Below are 15,264 nucleotides of genomic sequence, written 5' to 3' on the forward strand. Positions count from 1 at the left end.
CCCCTGTTTTCACATGGTTGCAAATGCAATGCCAAGTTTGTTCATTTAAATTTATTCAGTTTTAGCATTTAATAATTTATTTGTAATGATCTCTGAAATGTAAATTGTAAGTGGGCTATAATAAACCCATGTTTATCTTTATAAACATGATTCATTTTACTTGTGATGTTTTCTATATGGGATGATTAGCCTAATCCTCGTGAACACGTGATGCTGGCGCGTGGTATCAGACATGAACTGTACAGAATGCGAACAAGATTAACTTTAATACAAGGAGATAATGGCGCAAAATCGAATTTCAGATTTTTTTAAATGCTCATCCCAGCAAAAACTTTCCAAAATCGGCATCCAAACAACACCAGCCCCAGCACGAGCACCGACGTAAGTGAACCAGCCCCCCCCCACACACACACCCCCAGCACCCCCAGCTACATATATATACAGTAGTCAACATTTGAAGTGGATCAAAAAAGTTCATCAAAGTTGTTCTAAGACAAGAACAGGAAATTGCTTTGGTTTTAGGACAACTTTGATGAAAGGTTTTGATCCACTTCAAATGTTGACTACTGTATATATATATATATATATATATATAGCTTTAATAATTTTAGTATCTAGTTACAGATAGTTGTTGTTTTGTAAGTGTCTGATAAGCACTATGCAGAATTGTTTTTGTTTGTTTGTTTTATTTCTGCTTTTTAACATAAGAACAACTAATCATCGAAAATCATCTCTTCTAATGAGTGAACGATACGTTGTCAGCAAAATGAATGCTGCTAACACATCATGTCTGTTTCAGCAATCCTGTATGAGTGTGTGAAGGCCGTCTACACCATCCACCCCAAAGCTGAGCTGCTGGAAAAAGCCGCGAGATGCATTGGGAATTTTGTTCTGTCTCCGAAGATCAACCTCAAATATCTTGGTAAAATTCCTGCTTTTGGTTTTCACTAGTTAGTTAACCTGAACTCACTTGAACTGTTTGCATATTGGTGCGTTTTCAGGTTTGAAAGCCTTGACGTATGTCGTCCAGCATGATGCTAAACTCGCCCTGCAGCATCAGATGACCATCATTGAGTGTTTGGACCACACAGATTTCACTATTAAAAGAGAGGTAATGACCTAAATTTGTCATAATTGTGAGAAAAACCATAACTATTGACTGATGATGTCATAATTTCAACTTTTTAAAATCAGAATAATGACTTTTTTAGGTCATAAATATGACTTTTTATTTCATAATTATGAATTATGTGTCATAATTTCAAATTTTCAATTCATATCTATTATTTTATGTCATAACAACAACAAAAGCACAGAGAAAATCCAACTTCTAAAACATCAAAACCTGGTAAACCAATGTGATGCTCTCACAAATAGCACAGATCAGCTCAATAATTGATTTAATATCAGATTCATAATTCCCAACAAATCAAGGGTCTTGTGTTCATCTCTTCCTCTTTCTTCTCTCTCAGACTCTTGAATTGCTGTTCAGGATCACAAATGCTCAGAATGTGACCGTGATCGTTGAGAAGATGCTGGACTTCCTGCACGGTTGCAACGACGAGCACACCATCATCCATCTGGTTGGAAAAGTCGCAGAGCTTGCTGAAAAATATCCTTTTCATTAAACAGAGTTTATGAACAATGCTGTACTTTCTATAAAATGAACAAATATTTGTTGAATGTCAGCTGTTATGTTCCTATGAAAACCCTTACGTTTGCTCCAGATAACTCGTGGTTCATTCAGACAATGAATGATGTTTTTTCCACGGGTGGAGATTTGCTGCAACAGGACGTCCCAAACAACTTCCTGCGACTGCTGGCGGAGGGTAAACGAGAAGTATAGACAATCTAAGAGCTGTAAACTGTTGTAGAAGGTGTGTTGTTTTATATTTCTGATGTTTTTGTCTCAGGCTCAGAGTCTAAAGAGGAAGATGATCAGTTAAACGGCTTTATGCTGTCGACTCGTATCTGACTGTGCTGAAGGGAGACGCTTCTCATCTGCCCCAGCGCTTCTTACAGCTCATGAGCTGGGTGTGTACGACTATATATACAGTGGGTACGGAAAGTATTCAGACCCCCTTAAATTTTTCACTCTTTGTTATATTGCAGCCTTTTGCTAAAATCATTTAAGTTAATTTTTTTTCCTCATTAATGTACACACAGCACCCCATATTGACAGAAAAACACAGAATTGTTTGACACACAGAAGACATTTTTGCAGATTTATTAAAAAAGAAAAACTGAAATATCACATGGTCCTAAGTATTCAGACCCTTTGCTGTGACACTCATATATTTAACTCAGGTGCTGTCCATTTCTTCTGATCATCCTTGAGATGGTTCTACACCTTCATTTGAGTCCAGCTGTGTTTGATTATACTGATTGGACTTGATTAGGAAAGCCACACACCTGACTATATAAGACCTTACAGCTCACAGTGCATGTCAGAGCAAAAGAGAATCATGAGGTCAAAGGAACTGACTGAAGAGCTCAGAGACAGAATTGTGGCAAAGCACAGATCTGGCCAAGGTTACAAAAAAAATTCTGCTGCACTTAAGGTTCCTAAGAGCACAGTGGCCTCCATAATCCTTAAATGGAAGACGTTTGGGACGACCAGAACCCTTCCTAGAGCTGGCCGTCTGTGGGGGTGTTTTTCAGCTGCAGGGACAGGACGACTGGTTGCAATTGAGGGAAAGATGAATGCGGCCAAGTACAGGGATATGCTGGATGAAAACCTTCTCCAGAGTGCTCAGGACTTCAGACTGGGCCGAAGGTTTACCTTCCAACAATACAATGACCCTAATCACTCTGCTAAAATAACGAAGGAGTGGCTTCACAACAACTCTGTGACTGTTCTTGAATGGCCCAGCCAGAGCCCTGACTTAAACCCAATTGAGCATCTCTGGAGAGACCTAAAAATGGCTGTCCACCAACGTTTACCATCCAACCTGACAGAACTGGAGAGGATCTGCAAGGAGGAATGGCAGAGGATACCCAAATCCAGGTGTGAAAAACTTGTTGCATCTTTCCCAAAAAGACTCATGGCTGTATTAGATCAAAAGGGTGCTTCTATTAAATACTGAGCAAAGGGTCTGAATACTTAGGGCCATGTGATATTTCAGTTTTTCTTTTTTAATAAATCTGCAAAAATGTCAACGATTCTGTGTTTTTCTGTCAATATGGGGTGCTGTGTGTACACTGAGGAAAAAAAATGTACTTAAATGATTTTAGCAAATGGCTGCAATATAACAAAGAGTGAAAAATTTAAGGGGGTCTGAATACTTTCCGTACCCACTGTATCTACACACACACACACACACACACACACACAAAAACAATGTTTTTTGATACACTGATGATTCACAAAATAAATTCTGCTATAAGGCTGATTCAAATGCTAGTGACAGGCTTCAAATTTAATTTTAAAACACCTGATTAAGGTGGGTAAATTGAGGAAAAAATATTCAGGAAAAAATATATATATAATCCCAAAAATACATTTATTTACGAGTAGGGCTGCACGATAAATCGCATGCGATATTTAATGCGCATCTTGACAAAAAACTTTGTCATCCTAAATAAATTTCTGACAGTGAAATTTCATGATGAAGTGAAAATTCATTTATTCATTAGTTGGATTTTACAATTTGCACTTTAAGATCAGTTGGCATTTATTTACCCAAAAAGCCAGTTTGTATTTATTATTAATCAATTAGGAGCAGTGTTGGGCAAGTTACTCTGAAAATGTAATCAAATTACTGATTACTCCTTTTAAAAGTAATCACGTTACTGTTCTGATTACTTTATTTCAAAAGTAATTAGTTACATTAATAGTTACGTTACTTTTTTCTCCATGAAATGTATGAAATCCCAGCATACACGCTCCCGATAAATATTTGTTATTAAAGCATCAACATTCACAGAACGCTGTTATTTTTAACTAAAGCAAGCGGCTGCTGCGTGCATGGTTTGGCAGAATACCAGCAAAGAGCGCTGCATTAATAATCTCTAAAAGACATCTCAGTTCATCGCAATCTCACAAATCTCTGTTATAACACAATAAATATATGCATAATGAATCTTTCACAATGTCTACAATCCGTGTGTTATAATGAGAGGATTCGTGAGCACGCACATTTCAGCACTGCATTGCTCAACGCTGCAAACACGTGTTATAGCCTAAATAGAAACTCTGCATACGCTTGCACCTGTTAATCCTTTATATTTTATATTAGTTCATTTAGCTTTTGTGCAATAGATGAATAACAATTTATTTGTTTTAGATATTTTATGTTTAGATATTTCTATTTTGCAGGAGTCCCATGAATCATTTTATTCTGCCGCATCCCGCGCACACACACAAGTCTCTCACTGTGTTGCGTCGGGTCTCGCGGGAGCAGGTCTCTAATCCACTGGCACTAGACTCGACGGTGCGTGTGCTACATCCTTTTTACAATCTCCAGATTATAAAACACTGCATTCTGTCAGCAATGTAACGCGGCAGTAACGTATAGAGACCTCAGCTTGTATCTATACTCTAATTACTATTTTGAAAATTGTAACGCGTTAAATTAGTCCGTTACTAAAAAAGTAATCAAATTACAGTAACGCGTTATTAAGTAATGTGTTACTGTCCAACACTGATTAGGACACATTAATTTTTTTATGAAGCCAAGTCAAGTCACATTTATTTATATCGCACTTAATACAGTACAGATTGTTTCGAAGTGTTTTCACGGTAATAGTTGACAAAATTGAAGAAAATAACAGTATTAATGCTGCAAAATTCATCAATCTTGAAACAACTTCAGTTTGAGCTGTAAAGCAGCTCTACAGAAGACAATAGTGTCATTATTTAGCTCAATTCAGTTTTCATCTGATATTTTCTGAATATTAATTGTCTTTTAAAACCCAACTGAGCATTATAAAATTATTTCATATTAATATTAAATTAATTAATTTAATAAATAATTATTTATTAACCATTTACTCTTTAGTATTAATTAATGATAACTAATTTCATTTAACATTATATATATATTTTAAAATTTTTATGCTATGACAGATAACAAATGTAATATTATTATATTAAATATTATTGAATTTTATTTATAGTTTAATATGAAATATTTTGATATTTTAATGTAAATTTTTAAAAACATTTACGCTAATGTAAAATACAGCATTATAATTGGTATTAAAAAAAACGGATGACTCCTTGGATGGATGAAATCCTTTTAAACCTGTCATAGAAATATAAATTGCATACTTTTACATACTGCTTTTAGTTATTATGCCACCCGCAGTTGGAATCAGCTTCCAGAAGAGATCAGATGTGCTAAAATATTAGTCACATTTAAATCTAGACTCAAAACTCATCTGTTTAGCTGTGCATTTATTAAATGAGCACTGTGCGATGTTCGAACTGAGTGCACTGTATTTTATGTATGTGTAATCATTTCCTATTTTTAACTGTCTTAAATTCATTTTAAATCAATTTTTAAATAATTTTCAATTGGTTAACAGAACAGAACAAGGCAGATATCATTAATGTACTAAATGATATTTAAGTGTAACACTTTATTCAAGATAAAGGAGTCTGATTAGCAAGGAATATCAGAAAGCCAACTCCTGAATGTGGCGAAAGGTGGAGCTGGGGATGGAGGAGGGTAATTTGCTCCTGAGCAAGCTGAAAAGCTGCCGAATAATACTGAATAGAGCTTATATAGGAATGCCGCGATAGGTGTCGTATTCCTATAGGTAGATGTGATCAGCTGAGTCATTAGCTTAGAAACATGCTAACATCAAACCCTTCTGGAATGAACTGCAAATTAAATCAGTGTTCTTCAGGAAACTCACAAGAGATATTTGTTCACCGGTGTGTGTGTGTGTGTGTGTGTGTGTGTGTGTGTGCTCGCTCAGGTGCTTGGAGAATACGCTCACCTCCAAGAGTCTGTGGACCAGCGCGAGGTCATCCGGCTCCTGACGCAGCTGCTGGATCAGAGAAGCGTGAGCTCAGAGACACGGGTCTGGATTCTTTCTGCGCTGACCAAGATCTCTGAGGGCCAGCCAGACTTGATTCTGGACCTGGCTGAGGGTCTTTCGTCCTCCCAGGACACGGTGCTCCGTCAGCAGGCCCAGGAGCTGCGTCAGCTCAGCCAGGACTCACAGCTCTATGAGTGGGTCCTGCCCCGTGGAGCCCCCTGGGACGGCATGGAGGTAACAGGCCTGATTGCTTGTCCCAATTATGACAAATTAATCTAATTAAAGCTACACTATGTAACTTTTGGCTCTCTAGCAGTTAATAAACAAAACTCATTATATCAATTTTGTACATTTTGAACAAGAAAGTTACATAGTGTACCTTTAAGGATGTTTTTACACTAAACATTCAGATTTAGACCACTTTAAGTGAACAAGACATCTAGACATTTGGTGGTGTAGCATATTATTTACATTGTAAGATTTGTTTGAAATAAGTCTCTTGTGCTCACCAAAAAATCTTGTGCTCATCAAAAAAAATACAGTAATATTGTGAAATGTGACCCTGGACCACAAAACCAGTCATAAGGGTCAATTTTTCGAAATTGAGATTTCTACATCATCAATGCATATTACTAATCCAAAATTAAGTTTTGATATATTTACTGTAGGAAATTTACAAAATATCTTCATGGAACATGATCTTTACTTAATATGCTAATGATTTTTGGCATAAAAGAAAAATCAATCATTTTGACCCATACAATGTATTGTTGGCTATTGCTACAAATATACCCCAGCGACTTAACACTGCTTTTGTGCTCCAGGGTCACATATGAGAATGATTTCTGAAGGATCATGTGACACTGAAAACTGGAGTAATAATGCTGAAAATTCAGCTTTGCAGGAATAAATTACATTTTAATATATATTAAAATAGAAAACAGTTATTTTAAGTTATAAAAGTTTTTCACAATATTACTGTTTTTTTATGCATCTTTTGCAGCGTCTCTTACATGAGCGCCGTGTTTTTAATACGCTGTGCCAAGTTTCAAATTTCAACTATTACATTACCCCAGCGACTTAACACTGCTTTTGTGCTCCAGGGTCACATATGAGAATGATTTCTGAAGGATCATGTGACACTGAAAACTGGAGTAATAATGCTGAAAATTCAGCTTTGCAGGAATAAATTACATTTTAATATATATTAAAATAGAAAACAGTTATTTTAAGTTATAAAAGTTTTTCACAATATTACTGTTTTTTTATGCATCTTTTGCAGCGTCTCTTACATGAGCGCCGTGTTTTTAATACGCTGTGCCAAGTTTCAAATTTCAACTATTACATGCAGCGCTGCTCATCAATGTCAGTTCCAAAACAGTGGACCAATCAGAAGACCCTGGAGGCGGGGCAAGCCTTGCTAGCTTCTGTTTACAATAGCAGGTTGGCATGACAGTAGCAATAGCAGGTTGGCATGACAGTAGCAATAGCAGGTTGGCATGACAATAGCAGGTTGGCATGACAGTAGCAATAGCAGGTTGGCATGACAACATGGCAGAGGAGGCACTCATAGTGGATGTGTCTGGATAACCCTGAACTGTGTAACATTTCTTCAAGCGATTATCACAACCAGTTTCTTTAAAAAAGAGCCTGATATTCTCTATATATCCTGCTGTTTTGCTATTTTCTGTTATTTCCTTTATTGCATCACGTCTCAAAAGCGCATCTTGAGACCCCCGCGATCTGGGCTGTGCTTTTTAAAAAAACATTCCTGAGCGCTTTTAGACGCAAAGACGAGTTCTGTGTGAACGGCCTCTTGGTGTGCATAAGAGACTTCTTTCAAAAATATGTAAAATTTTTGATCGGTAGTGTATACATGGTACGTTTGAATATTAACTTTATGTATCATTTCAGCTCCAGCACTCTGATTCTTGAGGGTGTAAAGAGAGTTTGGGGGAAAGATGGGTATCTTCAACAAAAAGAAACAACAGCACCTCCGGTGGATGAACCCAGTGCTGCAGTTCAGCCCTCCGGCCAACAGGAGGCAGCAGAGAGATTAGAGCCACAGCTGGAGCCCTCGACACAAAACCAGGACAAACAGCAGCTGGCTTCCTCTCTGTTTGTTGGTTTGGGAGCCGGGAGCGCCATGTCTCTGGTGAGAAAATGATGGATTTTGAGAGTCATAGAACATTTATCTTACCATCTTGTATTGATGGTACTAAATATCCACTCACTCAGATCACATGCATTGCATTTGTAGTGTAAATGCCAACTGTTCTGTTTCCTCTCAGCTGGGAAAATCTGAAGCCCCGCCCCCTCGCTTCAGAAAAAAGCCCCGCGCATACGAATCATCATCATCATCGTCATCAGGTACCAGCGAGAGGTCTTCCGACTCCTCCTCTCGCTCCTCGCGTAGCACGACCGACAGCTTCCTGTACGGCAGTTTGCTGGAGGAGGAGCCAGCCACATCCATATCTGCTTTTGGCCACACCCCCAAATCCTCTACAGCCAATGGTCCGGCTCAAAACAAAGATACTAAAGAAGACAGACGCGCAAAAACCTCTCACATACTGGGTGGCGATATGGTTATAGTGCGGCCCAACACGATCCAGGATAAACATCCTCCACCCGGGTCTTCAGATCTGACCACACTGTTACCCGCTGACCTCAAAGACCTACCTCACTCTGATGTCTCCAGCCTGACCTCTGACCCCAGCCTGTCTCTGTCCTCCTGCCGCCTGTTCAGAGATGAAGCTTTGCTGCTTATGATCTTTATATCCAACTGCACGGAAACTGTAATAAAAGATGTTGCAGTGCAGCTGACCTGTGAGGAGCTGGAGGTGTGTCGCTAAATATTTTTATAGTATTATATAGTATTATAAAAGGCATATTTAATAACCGCAAATGATCTTCTGTCTTAGACGGCGAGTTTGAGAGGGAACGTCATGAACTGTCTGGAGGGCAACAGTACGTCTGTGTGTCATTATGCTCTGCTGATGGACGACCCTCACACAAACGTGTCCTTTACCGGGACCGTCTCTTATCAAACACAACCGGGACACACAAACACTCTCCCTTTCTCTGGGACACTGTCAACAGCAGACTTCATCAGGTAATGCATGTCTGAAACTACATCAAACTACTTTACATTAGTTTTCAACTATTAAGACTCATTGTTTATTACATAATTAAGAAATGATTACTAAAGAAATAAAGCAATACTTGATTTGATTTAGTATAAATAAATATATTTTTAAAATATTGATTGTAGATCATTTGTTTTTAAGCTGTGACCCAATAACTAATTTAATGGCTGATCATTTAAAACTGTGATTTTTGTTTTGTTTTTTAAAAACAGCATTCACTGAAATAAACTTTTTGTAACCTGTTAAATGAAAGTAAAGAATGGAGTAATTTATTTTAATTACCAGTGTTATTTTAGTATTGAGATACTATTGTAATTTTTATTAATATTTTGAATTATTTTTTATTTTTATGATTTCTACGTTTTAATCTTATTTAAAGCTTTAGTAATTTTGGGGTGTGTTTTTGTCATTTTAATCTGTATTAGTTAATGCTGCCTAATTCTGGAATATAATGTTTGTTTTTTAATATTTAATTTTATTTCAGTTAACTTTTATTTTATTTCATGTAAGTAAAGTGTTTTTTTTATAATAGTTTTAGTTTTAGTTAACTATTATAATATATATACACAATTATACACTTTGATATACATATTTCATATCTATATTGTTTGTTTGCTTTATGTAAAGAATATTTCACCTATTTGGAGATAAAAATCATCCTAAATAATCTTCTGAAGGTGAATTTTCCACTGAGGTTAAAGACCTGCACATTGCAACAGATTTCAGGTTGCAGTTTCTAATAAAAAAAAAAAAAATTCTACTGAATATAAAATGAAAGTGAAATACAAATAACAACCAACAACCTCAAAGTATTTCACCATGTTTGGAGCTTTCTGACTGTATGAGACTCATTTTTCTCTGTCACACACAGGCCTTTGGTCGTAACCACAGAGGAATATGGGAAACTCTGGCTGTCTCGGTCTCATGACGTCAAACAGAATCTGAAACTGCTCAGATGCCAGGGACCCACTCAGAACCACCCTGAACGCTCTCAAAGATGCCCTACAGCTACATGTAGTGGACATCATTGGTAAAAAAACATCACTTACGTTAATGTGATTTGCAGTCATTTTAGCACCTTTTACATTCCATTTCAAACATGCACCATTGCTGACTATAATTTACACACTAGTTAGGAAAGCAGCCCATCAATCATGTTCATGTGTTGTCGCTGCAGGCTCCGAGGGAATCGTAGCGTGTCGGCTGCTCAGCGGCGCCCCCTGTCTTCTGCACTGCAGAGTGAACGGCGCTGCTCTGGCCATGTGGCTGGGCTCTCCTCATCCTGCTCTCCCAGACTGCCTCCTGTACCACTGTCAGAGAGCGCTCGCACAAACCCCCCGCTGAAACTTCCCAGGGAAGATCCTTGACAAAAACATTTCCATGCAATACCTGTGTATTGCTTGTCTTATGCCCTGACTAATCATTTTAATGATATATTTTTTTGTACACAGTTACGGAGCTGCTTGGTTTCACACTTACATACAGTAAAAAGTATTTATTGATTTTAAACATTTGTGGTTTGGTCTGTTCTGGTAGGTATTTTTGTTCTCCATTTGTTTATTTGCAGAGAAAAAAAAAGAAATATGGCTTTAACATCGTTTTCAAAATGTCATTTTTTTCGCTGTAGTTACCGGTGCAATTTATTAGAGCAAAAAAACTGTAGTTTTGCATATTCCGAAAATCAGTGCATATACGGCTATTCAATATTTATGTTGTTATTGTCATAATAATATAAATACTGCAAGTGTCTATTAATTATTTTTATTAGTATTTATTCTATTAATTATTTTCTTAATATATTCATAGTTAGGTAATACAGTCAACCTCAAACAGTAGACTACTGTAATTATTTTTATAAAACATGAAAACACACCCCATTTACTTTTTTAAAAAGTGTTCCTTTATGCATTGTAAATGATTACCTGCACATTATACCAAAGAAAATGTTTGTCTTCATAATCGTTCATAAAAATGTAACAACTTGCTTCACTTCTAAGGCAACATCCTATTCGCCTCCATTCTGGTATCTTAACATTCACTTTTCACAATCCAGCCAGTTCCAGAATATAACATGAAGTTCTTCTCATTAAAAGTGCCGTTTAAACATGTCACATTATGGAAGTAAAATGGATTGTGAATGCCATTTTGTGTTGACTTGGTAGTTGGTTAGTTTGGATGCAGCACTACATATGCTGCTTCCCAATGTGCCTAGACTGCCTACTTATATATATACTATGTACTCTTGTGATGAAGAAAACGTACACACTTTTGAGTGTGTAGTAGAAGAGTAGGCAAGCTTTGGGACATACTATCACGGCATACATTAGCGTCTTTAACAGAGCGCTCTGTCCTATAGCTACACTGTAAACTGGCCTGTCAATCACCTTGTCACAGTTAACATCCTCCATGTTTCATTTAACTTCCTACCGTATTGGGAGAGAAAAGAAGTGGCACTATTTAGGGATGATATTAGACTCTAAATGATTAATAGATGCACGCACAATTATGCATGCACTGCATACATTTTGTGCATGTATCTTACTAACCACAAACAAATACCTTTCAATTTGAGTCATAGATGACATACAATAATGTACAGTATTTGAAAAATAATGTTTTTTGAACATTAAAGCATGTCAACATATTCTGTTACACCAAATACACAAAATAATAATCTTTAAAATAGCATCATATGACCCCTTTAATAATTACATTGATGTGCAGCATTTTGTTCGAATAGAGACATATTGTGAATACAAATGTTATAGTTTGTATTTAAGTATCATAATTTGTGCACTAGATGGCACCAGCCCCAGTCACATGTGCGCATTCCACTGAGTACAGTTTTATAAATGTTACTTTGTGTTTTCTTTGTTTCTTTTTGGTTTGGCTATTCTCCTCTACCGTAGAAATATAATAAAGATGTTTTATTGAACTTGTTCTAACTTAACTTGTCTTAAGACACAGGATAGCTTATATTAATTTTGCCAAATAAGCAGCAGAATCCTGTTCGGGTGCTAAAATTGTTATGTTCATACACAAACATGTTTAAAGCAGTGGCGAGGCTATTATAACTTTATATATTTATTTAAAAAATATTAAACGCGAGTTTTCTTGGTCAATTATAGGCAGTTTCTTCATTTTTCCCTCTATACGCTTGTCAGAATGATGATTGGTCTTTCTGTTAGTCCCACCCACAATGCTTTGCGGCGTAAATACGCGCGTTTGTGGAGTTGAATTAGAAAAATAGCGAAACAAATATCAATCAGATCAATTCTTTAAAAAGTATACATTGAATGTTTGAATTGAAGGCAAGTCTTCGCACTGAATCCGAACCGTCTAACTCACAAATGAAGCCCGAGCACCTGCGGATGATGGATTTATCGATCAGAAACTTCAGAGCCGAGCGTGTGTGAAGCATCATATTAGCAATGTTGTTTATTTACATGAAATCATCTGCGAAGACTGAGGTAATGCTTTACAATAAACTTCCTTTAATTAATGCATTAACTAACATTAACAATACATTTGGTACAATATTTGTTAACGTTGGGTTATAAAAATACAACTGTTCGTTGTTATTTTTGTTAGTACGAATGTTAACAGATCTTTTAATTTTAATAATGTATTAGTAAATGTTGACATTAAAATGAATGTTTATCAATGCTTTAGAAGTATTGTGTATTGAACCTTTGTGCTGTATTTTGACATGCAGTTTTCATATCCTACACTTTGCCCACCCAGTTTAATGTAGGACCACCCGCTTGAACATTTCAGGTCTGGCCCCTGGTTTAAAGTTGAACTTTATGTAAATTAGAGCAGCAAGACAATGCTGAGACTACTATTAAAGCACCTTCCCACTTGTTCATTCAATGAAAGGCCAAAAACACCATAAACTAGTCCATAATTCACTTACAATGTTTGAGTTCCATACCGTGATGTCCCTATGTTTCAACTAATTGGCTACTACAACAGCTATTGATATATTAACCAGGACAGATCAATAATGAGGAATATTTTACATATTTGTCTTGCAAGATACTAAAGAAGACAGACGCGCAAAAACCTCTCACATACTGGGTGGCGATATGGTTATAGTGCGGCCCAACACGATCCAGGATAAACATCCTCCACCCGGGTCTTCAGATCTGACCACACTGTTACCCGCTGACCTCAAAGACCTACCTCACTCTGATGTCTCCAGCCTGACCTCTGACCCCAGCCTGTCTCTGTCCTCCTGCCGCCTGTTCAGAGATGAAGCTTTGCTGCTTATGATCTTTATATCCAACTGCACGGAAACTGTAATAAAAGATGTTGCAGTGCAGCTGACCTGTGAGGAGCTGGAGGTGTGTCGCTAAATATTTTTATAGTATTATATAGTATTATAAAAGGCATATTTAATAACCGCAAATGATCTTCTGTCTTAGACGGCGAGTTTGAGAGGGAACGTCATGAACTGTCTGGAGGGCAACAGTACGTCTGTGTGTCATTATGCTCTGCTGATGGACGACCCTCACACAAACGTGTCCTTTACCGGGACCGTCTCTTATCAAACACAACCGGGACACACAAACACTCTCCCTTTCTCTGGGACACTGTCAACAGCAGACTTCATCAGGTAATGCGTGTCTGAAACTACATCAAACTACTTTACATTAGTTTTCAACTATTAAGACTCATTGTTTATTACATAATTAAGAAATGATTACTAAAGAAATAAAGCAATACTTGATTTGATTTAGTATAAATAAATATATTTTTAAAATATTGATTGTAGATCATTTGTTTTTAAGCTGTGACCCAATAACTAATTTAATGGCTGATCATTTAAAACTGTGATTTTTGTTTTGTTTTTTAAAAACAGCATTCACTGAAATAAACTTTTTGTAACCTGTTAAATGAAAGTAAAGAATGGAGTAATTTATTTTAATTACCAGTGTTATTTTAGTATTGAGATACTATTGTAATTTTTATTAATATTTTGAATTATTTTTTATTTTTATGATTTCTACGTTTTAATCTTATTTAAAGCTTTAGTAATTTTGGGGTGTGTTTTTGTCATTTTAATCTGTATTAGTTAATGCTGCCTAATTCTGGAATATAATGTTTGTTTTTTAATATTTAATTTTATTTCAGTTAACTTTTATTTTATTTCATGTAAGTAAAGTGTTTTTTTTATAATAGTTTTAGTTTTAGTTAACTATTATAATATATATACACAATTATACACTTTGATATACATATTTCATATCTATATTGTTTGTTTGCTTTATGTAAAGAATATTTCACCTATTTGGAGATAAAAATCATCCTAAATAATCTTCTGAAGGTGAATTTTCCACTGAGGTTAAAGACCTGCACATTGCAAAAGATTTTAGGTTGCATTTTCTAAAAAAAAAAAAAAAAATTCTACTGAATATAAAATGAAAGTGAAATACAAATAACAACCAACAACCTCAAAGTATTTCACCATGTTTGGAGCTTTCTGACTGTATGAGACTCATTTTTCTCTGTCACACACAGGCCTTTGGTCGTAACCACAGAGGAATATGGGAAACTCTGGCTGTCTCGGTCTCATGACGTCAAACAGAATCTGAAACTGCTCAGATGCCAGGGACCCACTCAGAACCACCCTGAACGCTCTCAAAGATGCCCTACAGCTACATGTAGTGGACATCATTGGTAAAAAAACATCACTTACGTTAATGTGATTTGCAGTCATTTTAGCACCTTTTACATTCCATTTCAAACATGCACCATTGCTGACTATAATTTACACACTAGTTAGGAAAGCAGCCCATCAATCATGTTCATGTGTTGTCGCTGCAGGCTCCGAGGGAATCGTAGCGTGTCGGCTGCTCAGCGGCGCCCCCTGTCTTCTGCACTGCAGAGTGAACGGCGCTGCTCTGGCCATGTGGCTGGGCTCTCCTCATCCTGCTCTCCCAGACTGCCTCCTGTACCACTGTCAGAGAGCGCTCGCACAAACCCCCCGCTGAAACTTCCCAGGGAAGATCCTTGACAAAAACATTTCCATGCAATACCTGTGTATTGCTTGTCTTATGCCCTGACTAATCATTTTAATGATATATTTTTTTGTACACAGTTACGGAGCTGCTTGGTTTCACACTTA

General features: G+C 36.7%; 1 protein-coding gene across 1 annotated transcript in view; it reads left to right on the plus strand.

The window, feature by feature from the left end:
* LOC107561143 (AP-4 complex subunit epsilon-1-like) overlaps positions 1–15,264 on the plus strand; it is a 22,913-nt gene extending 7,649 nt beyond the window's left edge. Inside the window, 14 exon segments of the mRNA XM_016245508.1 lie at positions 800–922; positions 1,002–1,111; positions 1,473–1,612; positions 1,717–1,829; positions 1,914–1,945; positions 1,948–2,034; positions 5,926–6,222; positions 7,271–7,431; positions 7,903–8,143; positions 8,280–8,828; positions 8,910–9,100; positions 10,006–10,088; positions 14,739–14,816; positions 14,964–15,264. Coding sequence (XP_016100994.1) covers positions 800–922; positions 1,002–1,111; positions 1,473–1,612; positions 1,717–1,829; positions 1,914–1,945; positions 1,948–2,034; positions 5,926–6,222; positions 7,271–7,431; positions 7,903–8,143; positions 8,280–8,828; positions 8,910–9,100; positions 10,006–10,088; positions 14,739–14,816; positions 14,964–15,130 — 2,372 coding nt within the window. The 3' untranslated portion in view covers positions 15,131–15,264.

The sequence above is a fragment of the Sinocyclocheilus grahami genome, unplaced genomic scaffold (assembly GCF_001515645.1).
Source record: "Sinocyclocheilus grahami isolate Dianchi unplaced genomic scaffold, SAMN03320097.WGS_v1.1 scaffold759.1, whole genome shotgun sequence".
Taxonomy (NCBI): Eukaryota; Metazoa; Chordata; class Actinopteri; order Cypriniformes; family Cyprinidae; genus Sinocyclocheilus; species Sinocyclocheilus grahami.